Source organism: Dacryopinax primogenitus (assembly GCF_000292625.1).
Source record: "Dacryopinax primogenitus strain DJM-731 SS1 chromosome Unknown DACRYscaffold_5, whole genome shotgun sequence".
In the NCBI taxonomy this organism is placed as follows: Eukaryota; Fungi; Basidiomycota; class Dacrymycetes; order Dacrymycetales; family Dacrymycetaceae; genus Dacryopinax; species Dacryopinax primogenitus.
Window position 1 is genome coordinate 495,678 of NW_024467202.1, and position 23,211 is coordinate 518,888.

Here is a 23,211-nt window from a genome sequence, read left to right on the forward strand (position 1 = left end):
CAATGGATTCATGATTGATCATGCGTGTCACCCAGATGGTGGCAAGTATTCTGGCGTGCTTGGGAAGCGCGAGATGTCGCAAAGCATGCTGACATGGCAGCGATCCATAACGTGAGTCACATCAGCTTTCTCCATGACTCAATGCTCATGTATGCGCATTATCGTGTTTCAGTATAACGCCTACATGACCCAACAAGCAAAAGAGCGCGGCCTTCGTATGCCGTTCGAAGGACCGTCTCATATTCCGCGAGCGATGCCCATGTATGCTAAGCAGGCTCCGACGGCGCACATCGCACCTCCTGGTCTCGAAAAGATGGCCGAACGTCCGACTCCTCCGCTTGTACAGGGCGAGCCGATGAACCACGCCGCGCCGATGCTTCCCGCTCCTCCTGGTCCGATGAATCCGCAAGAGCAGATTCAGCAACCACAGAGTACACGGATGCAGCCTCGAAACTTGATGGGACCACCTGGGCTCGTACGTCCAGCTCAGCAGCCACAGATGACAACAATGGGCCCACCACCCCAGCCCGCTATGGTCCATCAGACTCCTGGTGCAGGACCGTCTAACCTCCCCGCGCCCACACCTCAGATTCAGTCCCAACAGTATCAGCTCGTCCCTGGTCGATCAGGAACACCCCGAAATCTTCAACCGCCTCAGCAGAATCCGCAGCAACCTCAACAACAGCCCCAACCTCAACAACCACAACCCCAGCAACAGCAGCCGCAACCGCCTCAGCAACCCCAGCAGCAGCCGTTTCCCTTTCCTCCTCAGCCTGGCCAACCAACTGGACCGATTCCGTACCCTGTCATGAACCAGGCCGCTCAAGCAGGGAGACTAGGGGGCAACAGGGCGCCGCCGCCTCCGCATCTGACGATGCCGCCGAACGTGATGGCACAAAATACGTTTGTGCCGAACGGAGCTAGCCAGTTCCCAGGTCAGCCGCATCCCATGAACACGGATATAAGCAAGCAACTACCTCCGGGAGTCACGCTCGATGCGTGGCGGATCGTTACGGAGCGGAACAACTGCGCAGGCAAGCTGCCGGTCGAACTTGCTGAAGGAGATCGGGTTCGTCGATACTTTCACTATATTGAGTGACAATTGATTGACTTCTCTTAGATGCGGTTGCTACAGGAAGCCCAGGCTTTGGCAGAGCAGCAAGCCCGTTCATCGCAACAGCAACCAATGCCTCACCCTCAAGGTCCACAGGGTATGATGCCTGGTGGCCGACCATTCCCACCACAGATGGGCATGCAACAACCGCCTGCTCCTGGGCAGCCGATGCAACCTCAAATGACGGGGCCTGGTGGCCAACCACCGATGCGTATGCATATGGCGCAAGGGCCAGCGGGGATGCAGGGTCAGCCTGGGCCACAGAGGGCGCCGACACCAGGGGCGATGGCGAGGATGGGTGGGATGCAGGGCATGCCGCCTCAGTTCGGTAGACAGTACGCTCTTTCCCCAGATTCGTACCATCATTTCCTGACCTCTCGGACTAGACAAATGCCCGGCCCGCCGCAGATGATCAGCATGAGTCCGGAACAGATGGGGATGAACGGCGCACCTCTTATGCCCGCTCTACAGCCAGGCAACGTCCAGATGCAGCATATGATGCCTAGGATGCCGAGCGGAACCCAACTCAATACCCAACAAATACAGCAAATGATCGCTAAAAACCAATTGCAGCAACAAGCACAACTCCAAGCGCAAGGATTTAACCCCCAGATGGGACCTACCCAGACGCAGATGGCTAGGATGCCTGTGAATTTCCAGGCTCCTACCCCGCAGCAGCAGCAGCAACAGCAACAAGGTGCGATGCAGGGCGTGGGCATCGCAGGCGGTGTTCGACTTTTACAAGCCAGTTCTTCTGTCAGTATTTACTGCCATGATCGGAACTTTCACTAACATCGGTGTGATAGAATGCCCCATCGCCAGCAGACGAGTCCTCTCCTCCCAACCCGAAGCGTGCTAGGCGTTCCTCGCCTTCCGCCGACAAAAAGGGCAATGCTCAGTTCATGCCCCACCCTCAGCAGCCACAGCAGCAGCAATTACAGCAGCAACCGATCATGATATCTAACCAAGGACAGGTGAATCAGGGAATGAGAATGCCTTCGAACGGGACTATGCCAGGTGCCCAAGTGGCAGCACAACCTGGCCTTCCTGTGCCCCAGCAAGTCGTGAGTGTCGTGTAAATCAATTTCCGGAATATCATCTCATGACTTGGTAGGCACCCGCTCCTGCAAATCGAGGACGTAACAATGCCAGAGCTGGAAACGGTCCTGATACAATGGGCCCTGAAACGACAGCAGCGCCTTCTCGAGGCACGAAGCGCAAGATGGCAGATGATGGTTCTGGAGCCAACGCCGGCCCCGGCGCCCCTCAGAAGTCGGCGGCTCAGATCCCCGCCCCTACACTAAACGGTATCAAGACCTCCCCTCATCAAGGTTCACCCGCTATCAGCGCTGGAAAGGACAACAAGACGCCTCCGACAGACAAGACGCCTCCTCTGGTACCTGGGGGCCCTGCGAGTACTCCCAGCAATGCCCAGCCTGCCACGCCAAAGCAGGACAACAATGTTATGGTCCTCAATGAGCTTTTCAGCGCCAACATGAGCCAATTTGGTGGTGGTGGAAGTGGATCCATCTTTGGTCCTGCTGTGTCTTCACCTCGCACCTTGTCACAACGTATCAGCGTGGACTTGCCGATCGACGGTCCCGAAGCTCTTGGAGGAGGATGGGATCAGACCCCCATCAATGTCCCCGCGCCTTCAGACCCACTCTTTCTGGATGACAACGGTGGAGACGACACCTATCAGATGTACTTCAATTTCGATGCCGAGGAAGGCATGAACTTCGATGAGACTGGAGAATTTTGATTGACCCAGCGCTTGGTTCCACCCCTTGCTCACAATATTCCCTCGCACACATGATCACCCATCTCTCCAATTTTCTTGGTCTAATGGTCGGCGCATGTAGAGCGCTGTTGGCTTGATTCGCTCTGCATGGTTGTATCCTTCTCCGTCTCCATTACTTTTTGTTGTTTTTCTTGTCTTTTCCGCTCGTATCCCTTGGCCCAACGTGTCCGTCGAGTGTGGTGTACTTGGTGTACTGTATCTTCTAATGTATCTCAAGCGGTCTTTCCGCTCCCCCATCGAGAGTTGGTCAGTGTGGTCATAATGTAGACCCTTAGGCGTTCACAGTGCACCAATTTGTGAAAGAGTCAAACATGCGTGTCGTAATTACCGTAAGGACCGTGATTCTATGTACATGAAAACCAAAAACCCTAACAGGAACAAGCAAACGTGGACTTCAACTGGTCGAGGAGGTCGAGGTCTCGGAGGTAGACGTCTCAGGGACAGAGGACGTGGCGTCAGGGGCAGGGCCTTTCGAGTCAGTCTGTTTCTCGGCCTCCTCGCAGCTCAGGTCGCCGTCAGTTACTGGCTTATCAACCATGACAGGTGTAGAGGCTCCAGAGGTCAGCTCAGTGGGAGCGTCCTTGATGTCAGATTTGGTAGTCGCCGCGTCGACAAGTGCGGCAACAAGAGCCTCAGCGTGGGCCTCCGTTCCCTCGACCGGCTTATCAGAGGATGCGGGGGGCGTCTTCTCAGCTTTGCTAGCCGAGGTAGAGGGGGTAGGCTTGTCGAACTCGGAGTCAGAGGAGTCAGTGGGAACCTCCCCAGCAACACGCCGTGCGGCGCGGCGCTTCTCTTTGGCACGCAGGAGCTTCCTCTTTTCCTTCACCGCGGCTTTCTCAGCAGCGGCAGTTTTCTCCTTCTCTTCTTTCTCTTTCGCATCCTTCTCTTCCTTTTCCTTCGCCTCCTTCTCCTCCTTCTCCTTCTTCAACTTGGCCTTAGTCTCGCGTTCCTTCTTAACCCACGCTTCGACCTCTGCCACTGCCTGGGTGGGTTCAGCGTGCACTCGTTACAATCAATACGTCACGATTCTCACCTCCTTCGGCCTTGACTTGTTCTTCAGCAGATACCCTTGCAGGGCCGCGACGCTCATTTCACCGTCTGGCACACGCTGGGCGAAGGTGCTGGCTAGCTCAGTCATTTCTGCTTCAGTAAGGACGGGGGCAGCACGGGCAGAAGCTTTAGATTTCTTGCGACTTGTAGGGGGCCGAAGGCTGAGTGTCTCAATAGTGGCCACGGATCCGTCCTCCAACTTCTGACCCACGTAAGGGAAGAAGTTCTTGAACAACCTTTCGGCCTGCCAGCTTGTCGCATTCTAACATACCGGAATTTAGGGCATTTTCTGAAACGAATGAGAGAAATACAAACCTTGAAGTCTACCCATACATCCATACGCCCCGGACGCGACAGTGCTATAGACATATCAGCCAAGGATCCCGTGTGTGCGTCCGGCTTACCAGGATCTAAGCGTTCAATATGGTTAGTTGTAGCGAACAGTAGTCGGCCTTCGGTGGCAGCTACACCGTCTGTTTCGGAGTTCAACGCTCTAAGTTTCTCACTGAAATGCATCCTACAAACCAAGACTATTAAGCAGTCCTGTTGCAGATCCCCTCATATCAGCGACAGAATAGAGAGTGTTCTGCATACTGCTTACCGCTCAGACTCAACGTATTTCCATCATCCGCAGTGGTCTTGGTGGTGGTGGAAGTGGGGGTGCCAGTCGCAGTATCATCACGACTTGTTGACCGCGTGAAAGCGGCGTCGAGATCTGAAAATTAGGTCAGACATCGGAAGAAGTCTCCGCGGGTCAAGGACTGGCCTTCCAGCAGCACGATGCAGCGACTTGGTACTCGACCCATCAAGGAAGCGAGGGACGAGTCGTTCATGCCTTTAGAACTGAGCGTGACGACATAGATGTCCAAACCAAGTTCGCCAGCCAGCGCATGAATGAGAGAGGTCTTGCCAGACCCAGGTACCTGCAAAAATGCGAGTCAGAACTTGCCCACTACTCGGTTGCGTACTCTCACGCCATGCAGAAGATATCCTCGACGGAATGGGATGCCGCGATCGGCATACCAGTCCTCAGATCTTTTGGTTTGTGAGTCAAGCCCCTGTGCAGCCTGAACAACTGTGGAGTCGTACCTCAGAAAATCTTTGGCATCGTCAAGCAACATCTCCTTGATACCTGGCTCCAGCACGATAGACGACAGCGGCCGTTTCTGACGGGCACCATTCCACCCCCATCTGCCGTAGCTGAGGTAGTGTGAGGACTGGCATGTTTGGTAATACGGGACGTTACTCACATGTCTGCCAGGAAAATGTGCACGCTGGGGACATACGTAGTCTTAAGCACCACAAACACGTCTGATAGAGCAAAGGCTTACCGATGCTCAGCATCACGCTCGTAATCTTTCTTGGCCTGAAGGACGAGCTGCTTTATCACATCGTTGTTCCGCGCAATCACACTGCATGCCGTCGATGAGATCTCAAGAAATCCGGTAAAGCCGGCTTCCGTACCTGATTTTAAGGGTCTCGGCGTTGGCATACCAATCAGTTCCTTGGGTGCGTCCGCGCGTGATCTTGTGTTGAAACGTATCAGTGACGTGGCAAAGTGCATGTGGGTTTACATACATGAAGCCAATGACCGGCGAAGAAGATCGTGTGGGTCGTGTCTGATTTCTGATCAGCCTGTTTTGACGAAGCGGGGCCGGGGTATGTATACCGTGGGATGGCATGAAGGAGACCTTCTTTGCACGTCCTCCGCTGATCAGCGCTTTGTCCTCTTCGTCGTCATCCTCGTCGTCAACCTCGCTCTTGTTGTTGTTCACGACTCCAAGTCTCAAGCCGGTGCGGGTGGTGATCTCGAATTCACGGGATCGGCCCCACGCAGGCTGTTTCGACAACCACTACAACTGCTTCTCAGCGAAGTCTTGGTAAGAGAAAGATCTCGACGCACGTGCAACAACCCTAGATCGCAAAAAACAGATTAATGGGGAGTCATCCCTTGATTGCATCACTTACAGTCATATGGGTAGTCATCTTGTGTGAAATGGGCCGTCAGGAAGAAGGCTGTTATCTGGCTTTAGCCTTGTGACGGGTAACAGAGTAGATGGCTTCGGCTTACACTCAATGAACTGTTTCCACCCAGAGGAGGCGAGTCGCCGCGCTGTCTCGACCGTCGTCCCAAGGATCGCCAGCTTGGCGAAATCCTTAACGGCGTCCATGGTGTTGCCGGACTGCACCTGTACCAGGTTCTTCAGAGCACCAGTTGTGCTGTTTATTATCAGGTCCATGGTTGGGGACGTGATGAGGGAGTTGGTTGGGGAAGTGGGGAAAGGGAGATGAGGGGTAGGGACAAATGAGGAGGTCTTAAATATGTTTCAAACACCGCAGTTCAGATCAGGACCAATTCGGATGTTCATTGTCCCTGGCATGCTGATGGACACGAGTATTCGAAGCTTGTGCACCTCAGGCTTGCGAAGGATTCGCATGCCATGACGAAGCACGAGCACCGCCGAATTGATACGAACGAGTAACACGTTCTCGAAATATCCAAGGCGTGTTGTGCGTGAGGCCAATGAGCTCCGAGCCAATGAGAATGCCCGAATCGGGAAGATAGAGCAATTCAAGGAGGCTCTAGAGCGGCCAGGAACTTCATGACCCCCCAACGGCAGTGCCCGCTCCTGTCGCGGGGAAGGCTTCTTTCGCTAAGACAAAGGGTGGGACCGCACCAGAAGTGGACAATCTTTTCTGATTATCTCCGGGGAAGCAGGCGATTTCCCCTGAGGTTGGAGAGATGCCCCCCAGTGTAGGTATAGCTGCATTTGATCATGTAACGAGTAACGTTGTGTGAAGAGTAGTGAGGAGTCACGCGCGGCAACTGGCCCTACGCACCATTTGGCTTGCTTCCGCCCCGTCACCGGTCCCGACTGTCGATCTTTTCATGCACCGCTCGCCCTTTACACACAAATAGGCCCACTCTTAGCGGAGCAATTGACTTCTATCGGAAAGGGATTCTTTAACATCTGACAGTTTGTGACGTTACTGGGCCTGTCCTGTGACTAAATCTACAGTCATTCCACCGTATCTTCTGCCCGGCACAATGCATATGCATCCGAGCCACTCAAAGTTGCTTACGGCCGAAGGCCCAATCCATTCATCCCACGTCTAGTTTATCACAGTCCCTATATGATGAGCGTAGTGCATTTACCTCACATCCGCGCCGAGGACCTACGAGTTACGTCGTACGAGCCTCATGTCAAACGATCACTGAGCCAAATGCAGGGCCTGGTTTGATCCGTATTCGGTTTTGTCGGACGGCCTCAGCTTTAGAAGTTTGGAAGTCAAACTTGGACGGAGTGGAAATGCCCTTATGGTCTGTGCTGTCCCCCCCCGTCCTTCTTGGTTATTCGCGAAGGGGTGGACTGTGTGAAGCACCCCCTTAGAGAATCGTCAGACGAACCGGCAAATGCTGCTTCATTTCATGTCACCCCGAATTGCTCCGCATGACATGTTGTGGGCGTTCAAAATTGCCTTATCCGGCTTCTGAACTTCTGAACATCCTCATGGTATGGCTTGTATTATCAAGAAGCGCTATGGGCACTTACAGCATATTTTGTCACCAGTGTCGATCGACTACGGTCGTCATGTCTATTGACAATCCTTTATCATTCCGGTTGCACGTTGTTCTGCACCATCGTCTAACGGTATCAGTGACAAGACTGGTTGAGCAACGTCCATCTAATCTTTCACAGAGGGTATATGCCATGACCAATAAGCTACGTCACTTAAATATCTTAATGACTCTGTAAGCCTTGCCATGATAGGTATGTATTGCCAACGCGGGACACTCCTGATTTGGATACTTGATGTCCGTTGGTGGGAGGGGAGGTTAGGTCTGGGACAATGTCGTCATTCTTACGTAGGCACTACTCTGTGCGTACTGTCAGAAGGCAACCAATTGCCACGTCGTATACGAAATCCATGAAGATGATCATCCTTTTGCGTCGCTGCTTTCAGCAATAAGGTGAGACAAACCAACGGCAACAGCATCATTAATGGGGTGCTTCCTCATAGCTAATTTCTTGCTCGGCGGGCGAGCCGGCAAGGGCCTTATGGAAGACCCATTGAATAGGACCTAGCACGGCTTATCGAGATCACAATCACGGTTGCGGGGCCCGGTCCCATTAAATCTGTAACACGGAAGTCCTCCGTTCACCCATCTATCACACATATAAGGATACTGAGATGTGTCGAAGACGACCATCTTGAAGTCCTTATCCTTTGTATTTCAAATAACTCGCGTCCCGCTTGTCTTATTCTGGCCCGGCGTTCCTCCCCCTCCAGCAACATCGTTATTAGGCATGGTGGGCACAAGCGCGGAACCCACGATGGCCAGCTCGTTCTACCAATGATGAAGTGCGTTACCTCCTAGACGGAACATATGCTTAGGCACAACCCTCCCATCATTTCCCATCATCTCGCAGAGACTTAGGAGGGGGTTTGGAACGTTGTTACCTGGTGCTACTGGGAGAACCCCCTGCCAAGTCCCGGCCAACGTCAAATCCTGTAATGCCTTCCCGAATATGTTATAGACGGCTGCAGTCCCCCTTCACGGCATGTGCACCCGCAGCGCGGTCCGACTGGTTCTCCGAAGGGTTCCTGTTGGTGCGGATCAGCCCTCAATATCATCCAGGGGCAACATGAACCCACCTCGACATTGAAAATGCCGCTTCTGATGGGACCGCGCGCACAAATTCGACTTCTGCCTGCATACCGCCTCTTCGCACCGCATTTTGAGGGCCGTAGCAGTTGAGCACGTTCTACCGGTATCAACGGTCAGATGCTCTTCAAATTTTGATCTTGCGTGGGAAGTCTTTCCGACCTTTGGGTATGTTATGTTGAAGCGGCCGCAGGCCTGTGACAGGCAGAGGTCTGTGAATAATGTCGGAATGAACGTGCTCCTTCATTCTTGTCGATGTTGGGAAATGCCGAGGACTATCTGGCACTGGTCTTTTGCTGCAATTCCTTCTCGGACAATCTCTGCCATGACCTAGGACTGGATTTCACTGCACTTTGCTGGCTCCACCCAGCCTACTAGTCTCTGCTGTGAGAATGCTCTGCCCTCAGACATGTGTTGGCCTTATTGCTCCTGCAGACTTCTAGGCACTGCAGTGTAGGCCAACTGATTGAAAGTTTTGATGTCATGTATGTCTGACACCTTGGCAGTGGTTCCTCATTTCTATAAAGGTAGAAATGAGGAACCACTGCCAAGGTGTTGGATGTGCTGATGCTAATGGGGATTGCACCCAGCTCACATGCTGCATCATCAAATCAGATCATGATGACTGCCAGACAGGGGCCAGATATGGTGGCACCAAACCAGATGACATCAGTGGAGTTGGCCCAGGCGAAGAAGAGGGTTGATCCCATCTGGGTCAAGCACTGTATGCCTGCCTGTGCCAGTTCAACTGTCACTGTGGTTATCTCATTGGTTTGTTCAACTGAGAATGTGAGGATTGAAGTTAAGCCCAGAACAATGGAGGTACTCAACTCCGTCATTCTGGGCTTAACTTTGTTGATGGCCATTGTCCGATGTTACAGTCCGAAGCAGGCTGATCATGTTCACTGTTGGCCTCGACCCATCAAAGCCATGGTCGAGCCATATGAAGGTCGCGCCCAGTCTAGGTACAGTGAACAGCGCTGAACAGATTGGGATGAGCGCCACGTCATCGTGCATAGCATGTGACTAGATAGGCGTCTCAGCCCACATTAATGCGGGATTCTCGTTCGACAAATGACACGTATCAAGTAAATCAAGCCCAATTGATTCGCATCCGTAAGAAATATCGCATGGACCCCACGTGTAACTTGGTTGTGGACGTATCGAGTGACGATATTGGAAATGGTTGGAGCTTATTCATCGCCGGGGAAGGTGATATATAAGGTTCGTTGGGGCAGGGCATCGCCGAACGAACACGATGCTACAGCGTGCCTTCGGCATAATTGGAAGCTCATCATGAAATCTAGTGCAAACGGAGCTCTGCCATGTTCTCTCATGTTCGATTTCTCGCGTTGACGGTTTCAACAAATTCTGATACTGGGCATAACCCGCATGACCGCCGAATCCTCCATATTGCGATGTATTACAATCCCGTCTCTACAGGGGTGTGACGGACACAGGGGTGACCCATATATCCGTTATGTCGGAGCGGCTTCGGGCCGACCCTTTCTTCGATTCCGGTCCCGTCAATATCCATAGAAATTGTCGATGAGGGGGGACGCCATTGCAGGAGCGGATATTGCGAACACCAATCGTCGGTGCCAGTGTTTGGGGTGATCCGTTGACCCTGAATTGGCCAGGAGCGAGAGGTAATAAATTCGGGTTAGCATGACTAGAGGTCGTGGTGATGCCGAAGGCGGACGAAACAGGTTGAACAGATGCGTGAATTCCTACGGCAGGAACGTTCCTTGAGCGGCCCCGTCGGCAAACGACTTGGACCAGGCGTTCCTAAAGACTGGTTGACGACTTTTCCGCGAATGTCCAGAGCAGAGAGCCTTATCTGGTGCATGGTGAGCAGATCGTCAATAGAACAGCGTTCGCTTGCAGGCGTTCGCTCCTGGTAAACCTTTGTCCGAGAACCGAGCGTTGCTTTCGTACTTGATCACCCTGCCACGTACGCTGGGCTTATGGGGCTGCCGACTGGTCGTCTCCTGCTTGCCAATCGACTGGGTCCAACGATGCAGGTAATTCGATATTGGGAATCATCGAGCTACAGCGGCTGTTGCACCGCCCATCATCCTACACCTCTTTCATAGAGTCCAAGATCATCTTGCATCTCTTGAGCGCAATTCCGTCCATGAGTGGGGACCTGGGCAGATCAAGTCGTGGCCGAGCTGGTTTCTGATTCGTTCGCGACCGGCTTAACGCAGTATGATTCTTGAGGATTCAGGAAATGGATAGACCACCGGTTTGCTCGATAAGCACATCGTGCGCGGAACTTCCGCCTTGGGCGCTCGGCAGCATTCTTTGTTCCTCGTGTTTCATTCATGATCCTCGACCAGCAATCGTCCTTCCATGCATAACGTTGTCGTCCGCACTGGCATAGGTCCAGCAGAAGCCTCTTCCACACTTCGTCCTCATGCCCAACCACCTCGATCCACCGATGAACAACATCCAAGCCAGAGGACTTCGCAGCGCACAGCCTAGTCAATAACCCCTGATCGTCTGAGACTTGTCTCGCAGCGAGCTGGGGTCATCTCCCGTAGGCGTGTCCGAATATTATTGGCGAGATGCGCGAACATGCTGAACAGGAAGTTAGAGGGATTGGCGAGGTGTGCAAGCATCTGGAGATAGCGGCAAACAGATGCCTGGTTCCAGCGTTGCAGATGGTTCGTCGTTGACGTCGGTTATTCGGCAGCCGACCGCCTGCTCGCCCAATTAACAGAATCCTGCTGACTCCTGCCTATTCCTGCTCCTCTTCCATCCCCTCCTCTTCGGCGACTGTCTGCACCCACCAATCGACAAGCCCCAAGCCAGATGTGCTCGCAGCACACTACCCGTGTATGTCAGCCCCTAATCACACAGGCGAACAGGCCGAACAACGCACCGTGATTGAATAGGGGGCACGTCTCAGTGCTTCCTCCTCCTCCCCAAATGTTCCCGGTATCCCCGCTACGCCCACAGCACCAGGGGCTGCAGCTTTCCTCTTTATCGGCCCCTTGCTCGGCTCTTCCTCGACAAACTCGTCGCCGTCCACACACACCCTGATCTTCGCCCCCACATCAACTGTGAACCGCTCTTCCTTTGGGATGTCGAGTGGATCTTGTCCATCTGAGAGCTGTGGTGCCCAGAAGAACACTTGGTCTTCTGGATCCCAGGTTGTGTGAGGTGGGAGGAGACGGGTAGGAACGTGGATGTCGTCGAAGAATCCGAGTGATACTGCACAACAGGGGTTCACCGTTGAGCTGAGAAAAGACAGGGAAATGCACATACCTTGAACACCTTCCTCAGCGCAGCCTTTCACTTCGCCAACTAGGACCTCGCCCACGAAAGGTCGGAAAACGACCATTCTGAACGTCACTATCCTCTTTGTCAATCACCACTCCTGAACAGCTTGTGTATGAAACAACGCACCCTTATGCCACAAGCAACCGTCGCCAAATCTGACCCTACCCTCGCTGCATTCGAGTATGTCGAACAGGACAATGCACAAGCCGACATCGTGCAATACACGGTCGGAATACTTCCTGTTGATCTCGTAGGTGAGAGCTTCGTGACCAGGGAGTGAAAACTGGGAGGGGTGGATTGGGAGCGTGTCCTAGAAACGCGGCGTTAATGGGCACTCGGGGATAGGGAGGTGGAGGATAAACGCGTAGAAGAACATACCTTGAGCCGGGCAAGAACGAACATGACACGCGTGTGTGCTCTATGTGGGGAAGTGGGGTATCCAGACACGTCAAGACGCCCGTGACGCGTCTAATGCTAATGCGGATAGGAAGACGACGAGATAGGCAGGTGGACGTGGGACGTGCGTGGGACGCGGGCGGGCCGCCTGTGATGTGTGGAGGATGGATGGATGAGACGATGAGCGTGAACCTCCGCCAGCTGGTCGGGTGAACGAGGGATAGCGTAAAGTGCGTTGGTATACTCCACCTCTTGTTGAGAGCGCGTCTTGTGTAAGTCAAGTGTATGCTGCAAAAAGGGTTGTCCGGGAGCTGTCCGGAAAAGGGAACTGCCTAAGGTTGAAAATATGGTGGAGGTGTGTGTGGCGTTTTTCCCTTTAGACTGAACCCTCCATCGGCGATGACCTCTCAATTGCCCGACGGGGGTAACCAACTCTCCCGTGGGCGATTTATGGACTGAGCTGAAGTGTAGTTTTATGAGAAAAGTTTTCTGTCGTTGTGTAGAGAAGGAATGATAGAAAGGTATACGCTGAGAGTCACGTGTGTCCAACCTCCAACTTTTACGCCCTCGTCGGCGAGCGTTTGATCACACCACACGCTATCCCCAAACACACTGAAGCCGTTGGAGGTGTTCATGTCCACCACCCGGACTCTCTTATCCCGCGCCTCCGCCGCCTCAACCCGCATTCATTCTCCCTCTCTCGCTTGCTCTTCTTCTCTCAGACGACCATCTCCTTATCCCATCTCTACCCTCTCTGCCACCTTTGCTCAATCAACGAGACGCACAATGTCCCAGGCCTTCCATCAGGTGCGCATTCACTTCGGCATCTTCTTCCAGCATACACTCACACACATGTTCCTCCGCGCGCTCAGGAACCGCACAAGTGCGCCCTCTCTTCCATTGCCTTTTCCGTCTGTCACTAACCCATTTCTCGCAGGTTGCTTGTGTATGTCCCCCTCGCCCACTTGTTCGTCCGCCTGCTCACAGACATCCCAGGATTCCCGGCCCCATCGAGGTGACCGATGAAGTGCTGTACGCGAACGCCCGCCCACCTCTGGCACACACCGGAGCAGACTTTATCCCCATCTTCGGAGATTGCCTGCGTATGATGAGGTGCGTCCTCCCCTCTTCTTTGCCGCCCGCTTTGGGCCATCTGGGTGTTGCGGCCGCTAATGTATGCGCAGGGATGTCCTCTATACCGAGGCTGGGCAGCCATTCCTTGTTGCTGGGTCTGGTACGCTTGGCTGGGACATGGTGCGTTATCTTATTTCCCTTCCTATCCGCAGCCGCTGATCACACGAAAAGGCCGCAAGCAACCTTGTCGAGGCTGGCGAGGACGTGCTCCTGCTCACCACGGGGTACTTTGGGGATGCGTTTGCCGAGTGGTGTGTGCTTCTGAGCTTAGTCTTCGTGGGCGAGATCTGAGTATATGCAGCTACGAAGCCTACGGTGCCAAAGTGGACCTCATCCGCGCTCCTATCGGCGGCGCTGTACCAGAGTCCGAGATCAGGGCGGCGCTCAAGGCGAAGAAGTACAAGGTTCTCACCTTCACGCACGTTGATACCTCCACCGGTGTTCTCTCCGACGCAAAGATGATCGGCGAGGTCGTTCGCGAAGTGTCTCCCGACACGCTCATCGTGCTCGACGGTGTGTGCGCCGTGGCCTCCGAGCAGATCCTCTTCGACACGTGGGGGATTGACGTCGTCGTCTCTGCCTCCCAGAAGGGGCTCGGCGCCCCGCCCGGCCTGTCAGTCCTCATGGCCTCCCAGCGTGCGATCAACACGATGCAGAACCGGAAGGTGCCTGTAAGCAGCTACTACGCCAGCTGGAAGAAGTGGCTTCCCATCATGCAAGCGTACGAGAAGGGCCTCCCGGCGTACTTTGCCACTCCGCCCGTCAACCTCGTCCAGGCGTTCCATGCCAGTTTGACAGCGATCACCAAGGGGGTCCCTAACCTCCAGACACGCTTCACGATGCACAAAGAGGCGAGCGCAAAGATCAAGGGGGCGATGCAAGAGCTCGGGCTTGAGCTGCTTACGCTTGACCCGTACTACTCTGCCAACGGCATGAGCGCGGTCAAGTACCCTACGGGGATCAAGATGGCCGACCTCATCCCCCGCCTTGTGAAGAAAAACATTGTCGTCACCGGGGGCCTGCACAAGGACGTCAAGGACACGTATTTCCGTATTGGCCATATGGGCACCACGGTCGTCAACCCCGAGAGGGGGGATATCGAGAAGGTCATCTCTGGCGTGAAGGAAGCGCTGAGCGAGGCCGGATACAAGGGGAAGATGTAGATCTGATCTGTGGAATGCTCTACTTAGATCCGCATTGCAGACAGACTTTTTCGGACCATGTAGATGAGCGATTCACACGGGTGCGACTGGCGACCTTCGCGCCTGTTTTGGCTGCGGGGCCGCAAGCTGCAGCGCGGTTTGTACCATCACGTCGTATGTCGTATCTATTGGAGGGGAGGGATAAATGCGATAAATTGTGCCTGTAGTCATACACCAAGCCAAGGCCCTTTGGATTTCCGCGAAAATTCATAAATACGACAAACGACAAGCCTCTAGTTTTCAATGCTTGCGGGTTATACGTTCCCCCCCATGCCGTCGTACCATTCCTTGCCAGACGTCGTAGGAGAGATATATCCCGCACGGATCGTCCAATCCCCAAAATGCTCACCGGGATTTCGTTCCATCGCATAACGTTTGATCATCGGTTTGAGAATAGCAAGTATTTCCGGCTCAGTCACTGTTTCTAAACAGATGTCAGCGTGTTCCACCACCTAGCATGGCATGCATAGCACAGCGACGAACCCCGGTAGATCTTGTTCAACCGCTGACCATAAAACCCACCCCCCAAAAGCATCAAATACGACCCCGGAGCCTTACCCACAAACGCGACTTCAGCAGCATACGGCCTCGCGCACCCGTTCGGACAGCCCGTCATACGCATGACGATCTCGTCGTTTCTCAACCCGGCTTCTTCGCAGTACTTTTCGACTTTGTCGATCAGCACCGGGAGGTAACGTTCGGATTCGGCCATTGCTAGCCCTGATAGATGGTGAGTATCGCGGCTTGCGCTTCCCGGTGGGAGAAGCTTACCACAGGTGGGGAAGGCGACACAAGCAGAAGAAGACAGCCTAAGCCCAGAATACTGCAAGTTATCCAATTTGTACTTTCGTAGCAAAGCCTTCATCCCCTCCAGTTCCGCCTCATCAACTTCCGCAAGTATCAAATGCTGGTTCGCAGTAAGTCTCAACGTCCCCTTATGAACCTTCGCGATTTCTGTCAAGCCAGTCTTGTACGGCTTGGAAGGCTCGTCCTGCACCCGCCCATTCTCGATAAACATCGTAAAGTTCCATTTTCCCTCTAGGTCCTGCTTCCACCCCCATTGGTCCAGGTTGTTCTCAAACCTGTACGGGCGAGGAGGAGCAAGCGGATGCCCAAGCAGCTTTTCCACTTCGAGCTTGAAGACGTCCAGGCCCATCCGGTCGATCGTATACTTCAACCTGGCGTTCTTCCGATCTTTCCGGTTCCCATTATCCCGCTGCACGAGGAGTATCTTCTCACAAACGAGGTGCGCTTCCCCAGGCTCCACGAACCCTATTACGTCCCCCAACCTGGGATAGGTCTTCTTATTCGAATGAGTAACCCCCATTCCCCCTCCGACGCAAACGTCGTACCCCGCCAAATGGCCCGCTTGATCCGCGATGGCGATCAGCCCAACGTCGTTACAGAACACGTCTACGTCATTGTTAGGCGGGACAGCGATAGCGACCTTGAATTTCCTAGGGAGGTAGTACGGTCCATAAAGCGGTTCGAGGTCCTTGACAGCCTCCCCAGCAACCAGCGTCTTGTCCAGCCAGATCTCATGATACGCGCTCGTGCGAGGCTTAAGATGATCACTGATCTTCCTCGCCAGTGCCCAGGTCTCCTTATGCAACACGCTCAGCGCCGGAAGGGCAGAACACAGCACTCCCCGGTTCACGTCCCCGCACGCGGCGATCGTATCAAGCAAAGCGCGGTTAATAGCCTGCACCGCGGGTTTGAGGTGGCGCTTGATAACTCCGTGGAACTGGAACGTCTGTCGCGTTGTAAGCTTGAACGTCCCGTTCCCGTGCTCGTCCGCGATCTGCGAGATCGCACGCCACTGCTCAGGAGTACAGACCCCCCCGGGAAGCCGGACACGGATCATGAACGCGTACGCAGGTTCCAAGCCAGCCTCCTTCCGTTCCTCGCGTATATCCCTATCATCTTGCTCGTAAATCCCGTGGAATTTCGTGATTTGCCCGTCGGAAGGAGCGAGCGAGCCAGTGCTCTCGTCCGCAAGCCCTTGGAGGATCGTACCCCTAAGATAGTTGGAGGAGATCTTAATATGCTCATTCGTGACCGGTTCAGGTTCAGCCTCGATGACTTCTACCCCATCCACACCGAGAGCGCGCCAGAGTTCAGGTTCCCAGAGCGCGTACCCCGTCTCTGGGCCGTCGGAAGCTTGGTCGTCCCCCAACCCCAAGGGAGCAACCCGCTCACCCCCGAGCAGTGACAGGCGGGCATCAAGTTCCTTCCCGGGCTTGTTGTAGAACTGCGCATCTTCGGGTCGGGGCCAGTAACGGCTGTCGCCCAGGGCGAAAACGGAGTATTTGAGTCCTTGGAGTGGGGGAGCTGCCGGCTGGGCTGGGGCTGGGGCTGGGGCGTCCTGGGACTTGGGAAGGAGAGCACCGAGGGCGCGCCAGGTGCTTCTCCCATTCTGGGGCATCTCCCCCTGCCCAGCAACGGAAGTGACGAATACCGTGTAACCCTCCTCCCCCCCTTCCCCAGCCGCTTCCCCCTTTCCCTCCCCGTTCCCTCGGAGCCCAAGCCAGCTCTCAACCCCAACCTCGTCCATCGCCCAAGCCTGTGCCTGCAGCCCTCTAGCCCTAGCCCTCCCCGCCAACCGCTTAGCGACCTTCTCCGCCCTCCCCCCGTCCGACGCATAAAGCACGTTCACCTTCGCCCCCCCTAAGCCCCGGAGCAGGTGTTCGTATGCCAGCTTGGACTTCTCCTCCCTCGCTTGGCGTACCTGCTCCCCCAGACTCTGGAGCAACGTGCTAGCCCCCGCGCTCTCAAGTAACGACAGCTGATTGTCCCTCGCCAGGAAATCGGATAAATCAGCTTTAAGAACCTCGCTATCCAGCTCAAAAGGTTCCTTTTTCCTAGGATCCCAGCGATAGAGTGGCCAATACCCAGAGTCTACAGCACGCTTCGTTTCCTTCAGCACCTCGAGCGCAGGGGTGTGGTCCGATTCCCCAAAAGGGAGGTAGGCGAGCACGACCGCCGGGCCTGGGAAGTCTGCTGCTTCCTGCAGCGCTTGCAGCACTTGGGCGTAGGAGGAGTATAAGGCGACACTGGCGACGTATACGTTCCCCCTGTTCAGAGCGTACAGCCCTGCGTCCTTTTTCCCTTTCCCCTGACCAGGGGGAGTCGTATCCAGAAGGAGGAGGTTGACGTCCGACCCGCTGGCAAGAAGATGGTGCAGCGCGCCTAGGCCGAGGTCGGACGCCCAGCTGTCGGAGTTGAGTATCCACCTAGCGCGGTACGGGAAGGCTTTGCGCAAAGACTGGAGGGCCTGGGCCTGCGGGTGGGAGTCGAGGGCAAGGAGCACTTGTTCCCCTAGCTGAGAGGAGGCAGGGGTGTGAAGCTCCTTGAGCCAGAGGGAGAGCAGCTTGTGTGCTTCGGAAGGGACGGAGCCGTCCCTCAGGAGAAGGGTGACAACCTTTTCCAGCTTCTTGCGCGCGTCGTCCCCCGCTTGAGCAACACCTAGCGCATACTCGGGGCTCGGCTCCCCTTTTGGAGGGTTGAGCAGCTCGAGCCTGTCCTGGAAGACGCTTTCCAGAAGCTGGACATACGCTAGTTCGTGCTTTGGCATCTTCCGCCTTTGGGCAGCAGGGGCCTGGCCGTAGAGCTTGTTGACCGTTCCGGTTGCCGGGGAGTGCGCGTCGGCCAGCAGCTCGGAGAGGAGTTTCTGGGAAAAAGGAGGCTGGCCGAGTGTTGCGCTGACGAGTTTCACGCTGGGGGGAAGGGACTGAGCGAGCGAGAGGTACAGCTGGCTCCATTTAGCTGCTCGGGAATAGGTCTGTTCTAGTACGACAACAGTGTCCACGCTCTCCGGAACCGCAGCTCTCAGCTTCGATGCCGGGAGAGGCTTGACAACGTTCAGCGCGACGAGGGCCGTGTCTTCCTGCGAAGACAGGTCGAGAAGGGAGTTGGAGTCGAGAGCGCCGAGGAGGATGATGAGCGTCTTTGGGCTAGAGGGGCCGTGGTAGGTGTATGCGGGGAGGGGGCGGCCTGTGAGAAGCAGGGTTTGGGCGGCGGAGAGGGAGTAGGCGGCGTAGAGCGCTGTGAGGGCTGGTTCGTCTGGTGCTGTGGGTTTCCCATTTGCGTTGGCGTGGCCGTTGGAGTGGCCGTTGAAGTGCCCATTAACGGCCTTGACTTCGGTGTTGATGAACTTGCTGATAACTTCATCGGACAAGTCGCCCCCTTGGTCGTCGTCCACCAGGTGTTCATGTACCAAATGAAGGACTGCCTTCCCCTCTGTTTTTGCGAGCCTTGCAGCTAAGAGGGCATGATCCCTCGTCTCCCTGGTAGTGGCTGAAAGGAGTACGAAAGGGAGTAAAGCAGCGAGAAGGATAGCGGATGATAAGTCTGAAGTGATGAAGTGGATTACTAGAGGAGAGTGGGAGTATTGAGTGATACGTGGAATGAGGGATATGATTGGATGAGAAGGGAGGAGGATGAGGGATGTTAGACCTTGTTGGGGGATGAGAGGGAGAGGGTCTGCTGCTTGTGGGAGGTGAATGACGTTGGTAGTGGTGCCTGGAGTGTTAAATGGGGTGATGAGCGTATGTGAAGTGAGCAATGAGATGGGAGTGATGATATGTGCCATGTTTACCACACAGTGCACAGAGTGAAATCCTCTCTTTGTGTACTAGTTATATCCCCACTTAATGCCATCACTCACGCAATACCGATTTCGCCATCGCACACATTCGCATATTCTCATTCACCCTGACGTGATTCGCTTCCGTACTTGTCTCCGTAGAATGACAAATCAACACCGACAATCCCTTACTCTTCCCCCATATCGCCACTCTCTCCCTCATCCCCCTCATCATGTCCTTCAGAGACGCATCCATAGTCGTCATAGACTGCTCACAATACACGCTCACAGCAGGCAGAGGTCTCGCAGACCTCCTCGCTCTCCCATCAATCCACCGCTCAACTCTCTCCCCAGACGACCCCGATCCATTCCACAAATCAGGGGACGTCCTCTCCTGGCCCTCTGCCTCTGCGATCTGGAAACGCCTCCTATTCACAGACCTAGGCGTCAGAAGGAGAGTTAACGAATCCCCCGTTTGCCTCTCCTTCCCTGCTGCGAGCTATGACACGTACGAACGCCTCACACAGCTCTTTTTCGAAAAGTTTAACGTGCCTGCTCTCTGTGTCGTGCAGAGACCGCTCGCACAGCTGTTTGCGGTCAACGTCACTACAGGGTTGGTGGTGGATGTCGGGGTCGAGGAGACGATCTGCACTCCTGTGGTGGACACCGTACTGCAGCACACGGGGGTATTCCGCACTCCAGTAGGAAGGAAAGACTGTGAAGTGTACCTCGCCCATCTTCTCTCTTCCTCTCAATCCATCACCCAGTCCCTCTCTCCCCCCGAATCCCCCCTCTCCCCCTCAACCCTCTGGAACCAACTGCTAGCGCTCGTCCGCCAACTAGTCCGCGACGGGCAAGTCCGCGCTCCCTCCGAAGACGGCGAGGAGGAAGACGAAGGCCTGACGGACGTCGCTGCTGCTCTCGTTGCTGGCAAAGAGCGAGAAGTGGTCGAAGCTGCTACGCGGAGGAAGGCGAATGACAAACGCACGCACGCTGCTGCGGATAGGGTGATGGAGACCCGTGAACGGGAGATCGCGGCTCTTGACCTCGTTACCGTGGAATTCGAGGGAAAGACAGTCAGGCTGGGCAAAGAGAGACACAGGTTTTGTGAGCCCCTGTTTGACCCCTCCGTGTTGCGGAGTACCGGGTTGAGGGAGAAAGCCGGCTGGACAGAACAGGAGTTGGAGGAGAAGGTGCTTAGTGTGCAGGAGGCGGCGCAGGAGGGGATGATGAAGCTCGAATGGGAGAAGAGGAAACTCGTATGGGAGGGAGTACTCGTCACGGGCGAGATGGGTAACGTGAAAGGTGAGCTCGCACTTCTCAGATTCTCAGCTCCTTCCAGCTCTCCCCATCCCTTGTTTCTTTGTTTCCTTGTTTGTTTTTTCCCTGCTAACCTGCACGGGTGCAGGACTCCCATCCTCCCTCCACTCCCATCTCCAGCCCTACATCCACGCGGAAGACGACTCCCCGAACCCTCCTCCCCCATCCAGGATCCTCAAGATACCCGAGTACTTTGCAGAGTATAGGGATAAAGGCGAGGGTTTGGCTGGGTTTTTGGGAGCGTGTATCGTCGCTAAGGTGTGTGAGGCTTCCTCTTTTCCAAGTGCCTAGCGCCTAGCGCCTGGACCCGGTGCCGGCCCCTGCATGACCTGATACTGACTGACTCCTGCGTAGGTGGCATTCGCAGACCCTTCGGGAAAGAACTACGTCAGTAAACTGGACTATAACGCCAAAGGACCCATATCTGTGCTCTCGAATTCGCCGTCTCTTTTCTAGCTGCTAGCTGTCTTCGCTTTGGCCATGAGCCGCTGATCGAGGAGTCTGCCACAGGTGTACAGGCGTGTAGGTGTGCAGGTGTACAGGTGTGCAGATGGACAAGGGACCTCCTGCAGCAGTTCTCTCCAGTACTAGTACTGTACATCCTCCTGTAATCTACCTATGCACGCATAGCAACCGAATCCCCTACTTCCTGCCCTTCCTCTTCCCCTTCCCCTGCTCCTTCTCCGGCGTCCCCTTCCCCTCCCCCCGCGTCATGCTCGTAGTCGGCATCGGGGGCAACCCCACACTCCCCCCCTCCAACCCCCCAATCTCCCCACTCTCGATCCTCCCCCTCGTCTCCAAAAAGATCATCAAATCCCTCAACTCCTCCTCCAACTCCCTCTCCCTCCTCTCCCAACCCTGCTTTTCCTTCGCGTGCTCTGCTTCCCTCCCTCGTAAAAGGGAGAGGTTGGCTAGGAGACCGGAGCTGACTGCGCGTTCTGCTAACAAGTCGGTTTGGAGGGTGCGCGCTAGGTGTTGGGCTTGAGTAGCTCGGTGTTGGGCTTTTTCCCGAGCGTGGATCTCTGCTTCTAGCTTTGCTCTTCCCTCTTCCCTCTCCTTCTCCCTCTCCTTCTTCTCCGCACCCTCACACTCTGCATCCCCCTCCCGTGCCCGCTCCGCCTCCCGCCCCTCATGCTGCATAACCTCTAGCAAACGACGCTCCACCTCCCCCAGCTTCTCCTCATACCACGTCCTCTGCGTCTCCAGCTGCGCACTCAACAGCAGGCCATACTCAATTCCCATCGCTTCCATCTTCTCAGCAACGAGTGCGTCTTCCTCCCCTGGTCCTTTCCCCTTCCCTTTCTCTTTCTCTTCCTCTTGTCCCATCCCTGCCCCTACCCCGCCCGCCCCAGCCCCGCCGGTAGAGCTACCCAACGGTCCAGGCCCAGCAAGCTCCACAACCTTCCCATCAACCCTATTCCTTATCAGCCTATGCACATACACATCCCCCTCATAGTCCCACACGCGCTGTGTCTCGACCTCCAACGCAAACGCGTGCCGCGTGTGTTGGTAGTGCGCTGCGGCGTGTGCTTGTGCGTACCGGCCACAACCGAGGTTGCCGCAGATTAGGCAGATCCAGAGGTCGGAAGTCGAGCTGCAGGACGCGCAGTGTGCTGTTCCTCCTTCAGCGGCATTGTCCTTGTCGTCGTCGCCGCCGTGGCCGCCGTGCCCTGAATGCGCGGGAAGAGGAGGCCGGCGTAAGTCCGCTTCTCGAAGCGGTTGTGAACTCGGCGCGGTGCTCGCTCTGCATACCGGGCACCGGCTGTCCGGCCACCTAGAGAGACAGGAACAGTGGAACGTATGCGTGCAAGGGACTGTGATGAGCCCCGTCAGGGCCGAGTCCATCCTATCCAGGCATACTGGGCATGTGGGGAGCTCGAGCCCCGTCAGCACCTGACGCGGGGCTGGGGGATGAGCTTCCGGTGGTTGGGAAGAAGGTGTAGGTGTAACGAGGACACTGTCTATCGTTAGGATCTTGCATATCTCTGGGGATGCGTCCTGGAACGGACGGCCATTGTGTGCCGCTGTGAACTCGTCTGCTGCGAGCACCGCGTCTGGCGAAGGGCGGAATTTGAGTAGCACGAGCGAGCGGTCGGGGAACGAGTCCCGTAGAACGCGGATATGGGCTAGGCTGTTGGTGTGCGGGGGTAGGAGGGGGGAGAGGAAGTCCAGCAGATCTGAGGGAGTGAAGTACGCGGGCAGGGCGAGGATGCCTAGGAGTGGACCGTCTGACGGGTCATCGGATGGTAGAGGAGGAGCAGTGGGATGCCGAAAGAGATGCAGCGTCCCTGATGGAAGGGTCGTGCTCCCCGACTCGGACTCGACGGCGGTCGTCAAAGTGAACGTCTTCTCCCGGTCGGGCATGAGGTCGTACCAGTCGATATGGATAGGTCCGTACCTCCTATCTTTCTGTGATCTAAGTGTACTCGTAGATGGAGTAACAGAAGGTGCGGCGGAAGGCGCACGACGACGGTGCTTTAGCTTTTGTTTTCCTTGCACCTCCCAGCCTGGTTCGAGGTGTGTGATATCCTCGTGCCTTGGAAGACGGTCGAATATGTTCTGAGGTGTGTAAGTGCTGCTAGTTGCAGTCGCGGTGTCGAGTTCTAACCAGACGGTGTACTTTGCAGATGAAGGAGAAGTGGACATTGAGCG

The 23,211-nt window shown here is 55.3% G+C and overlaps 8 protein-coding genes across 8 annotated transcripts; 3 read left to right on the top strand and 5 right to left on the bottom strand.

Moving 5' to 3' along the window:
* The first annotated feature begins 1,736 nt into the window (after window positions 1–1,736).
* Window positions 1,737–3,119, top strand: DACRYDRAFT_21137 (uncharacterized protein). The gene is made up of 3 exons (XM_040772250.1): window positions 1,737–1,870; window positions 1,921–2,178; window positions 2,229–3,119. Exons 1-3 carry the CDS (start codon window positions 1,748–1,750, stop codon window positions 2,874–2,876), a joined length of 1,029 nt encoding a protein of 342 aa, XP_040630497.1. The 5' UTR covers window positions 1,737–1,747; the 3' UTR covers window positions 2,877–3,119.
* A 100-nt stretch (window positions 3,120–3,219) lies between these two features.
* On the bottom strand, window positions 3,220–6,253 carry DACRYDRAFT_21138 (P-loop containing nucleoside triphosphate hydrolase protein). The gene is made up of 17 exons (XM_040772251.1): window positions 6,037–6,253; window positions 5,934–5,981; window positions 5,869–5,879; window positions 5,635–5,818; window positions 5,544–5,584; window positions 5,430–5,491; window positions 5,297–5,377; window positions 5,216–5,239; window positions 5,055–5,165; window positions 4,940–5,000; window positions 4,732–4,888; window positions 4,567–4,680; window positions 4,491–4,508; window positions 4,370–4,438; window positions 4,281–4,324; window positions 3,949–4,227; window positions 3,220–3,897 (listed from the first exon to the last, which is right to left on the bottom strand). Exons 1-17 carry the CDS (start codon window positions 6,203–6,205, stop codon window positions 3,310–3,312), a joined length of 2,061 nt encoding a protein of 686 aa, XP_040630498.1. The 5' UTR covers window positions 6,206–6,253; the 3' UTR covers window positions 3,220–3,309.
* Window positions 6,254–10,255: 4,002 nt separating this feature from the next.
* DACRYDRAFT_21139 (uncharacterized protein) lies at window positions 10,256–10,872 on the bottom strand. Its single transcript, XM_040772252.1, has one exon. It carries the CDS (start codon window positions 10,481–10,483, stop codon window positions 10,307–10,309), a length of 177 nt encoding a protein of 58 aa, XP_040630499.1. The 5' UTR covers window positions 10,484–10,872; the 3' UTR covers window positions 10,256–10,306.
* Window positions 10,873–11,377: 505 nt separating this feature from the next.
* DACRYDRAFT_105768 (polymerase III polypeptide H) lies at window positions 11,378–12,324 on the bottom strand (the record flags this gene model as incomplete). The annotated part of the gene is made up of 5 exons (XM_040768137.1): window positions 11,378–11,467; window positions 11,522–11,853; window positions 11,908–11,994; window positions 12,049–12,232; window positions 12,301–12,324. The coding sequence occupies 5 exons, from the start codon at window positions 12,322–12,324 to the stop codon at window positions 11,378–11,380; spliced, it is 717 nt and encodes a 238-aa protein (XP_040630500.1).
* A 766-nt stretch (window positions 12,325–13,090) lies between these two features.
* DACRYDRAFT_114979 (PLP-dependent transferase) lies at window positions 13,091–14,813 on the top strand. The gene is made up of 7 exons (XM_040769921.1): window positions 13,091–13,125; window positions 13,191–13,201; window positions 13,256–13,264; window positions 13,315–13,431; window positions 13,503–13,572; window positions 13,624–13,703; window positions 13,754–14,813. Exons 1-7 carry the CDS (start codon window positions 13,105–13,107, stop codon window positions 14,613–14,615), a joined length of 1,170 nt encoding a protein of 389 aa, XP_040630501.1. The 5' UTR covers window positions 13,091–13,104; the 3' UTR covers window positions 14,616–14,813.
* On the bottom strand, window positions 14,802–19,216 carry DACRYDRAFT_77264 (sulphite reductase). Its single transcript, XM_040776258.1, has 3 exons — window positions 15,426–19,216; window positions 15,138–15,374; window positions 14,802–15,078 (listed from the first exon to the last, which is right to left on the bottom strand). Exons 1-3 carry the CDS (start codon window positions 18,226–18,228, stop codon window positions 14,909–14,911), a joined length of 3,210 nt encoding a protein of 1,069 aa, XP_040630502.1. The 5' UTR covers window positions 18,229–19,216; the 3' UTR covers window positions 14,802–14,908.
* A 256-nt stretch (window positions 19,217–19,472) lies between these two features.
* On the top strand, window positions 19,473–21,208 carry DACRYDRAFT_77266 (actin-like ATPase domain-containing protein; the record flags this gene model as incomplete). The annotated part of the gene is made up of 3 exons (XM_040776259.1): window positions 19,473–20,544; window positions 20,648–20,817; window positions 20,914–21,208. 3 exons carry the CDS (start codon window positions 19,473–19,475, stop codon window positions 21,013–21,015), a joined length of 1,344 nt encoding a protein of 447 aa, XP_040630503.1. The 3' UTR covers window positions 21,016–21,208.
* On the bottom strand, window positions 21,202–23,205 carry DACRYDRAFT_105772 (zf-UBP-domain-containing protein; the record flags this gene model as incomplete). The annotated part of the gene is made up of 1 exon (XM_040768138.1): window positions 21,202–23,205. One exon carries the CDS (start codon window positions 23,203–23,205, stop codon window positions 21,202–21,204), a length of 2,004 nt encoding a protein of 667 aa, XP_040630504.1.
* Window positions 23,206–23,211: the final 6 nt, after the last annotated feature.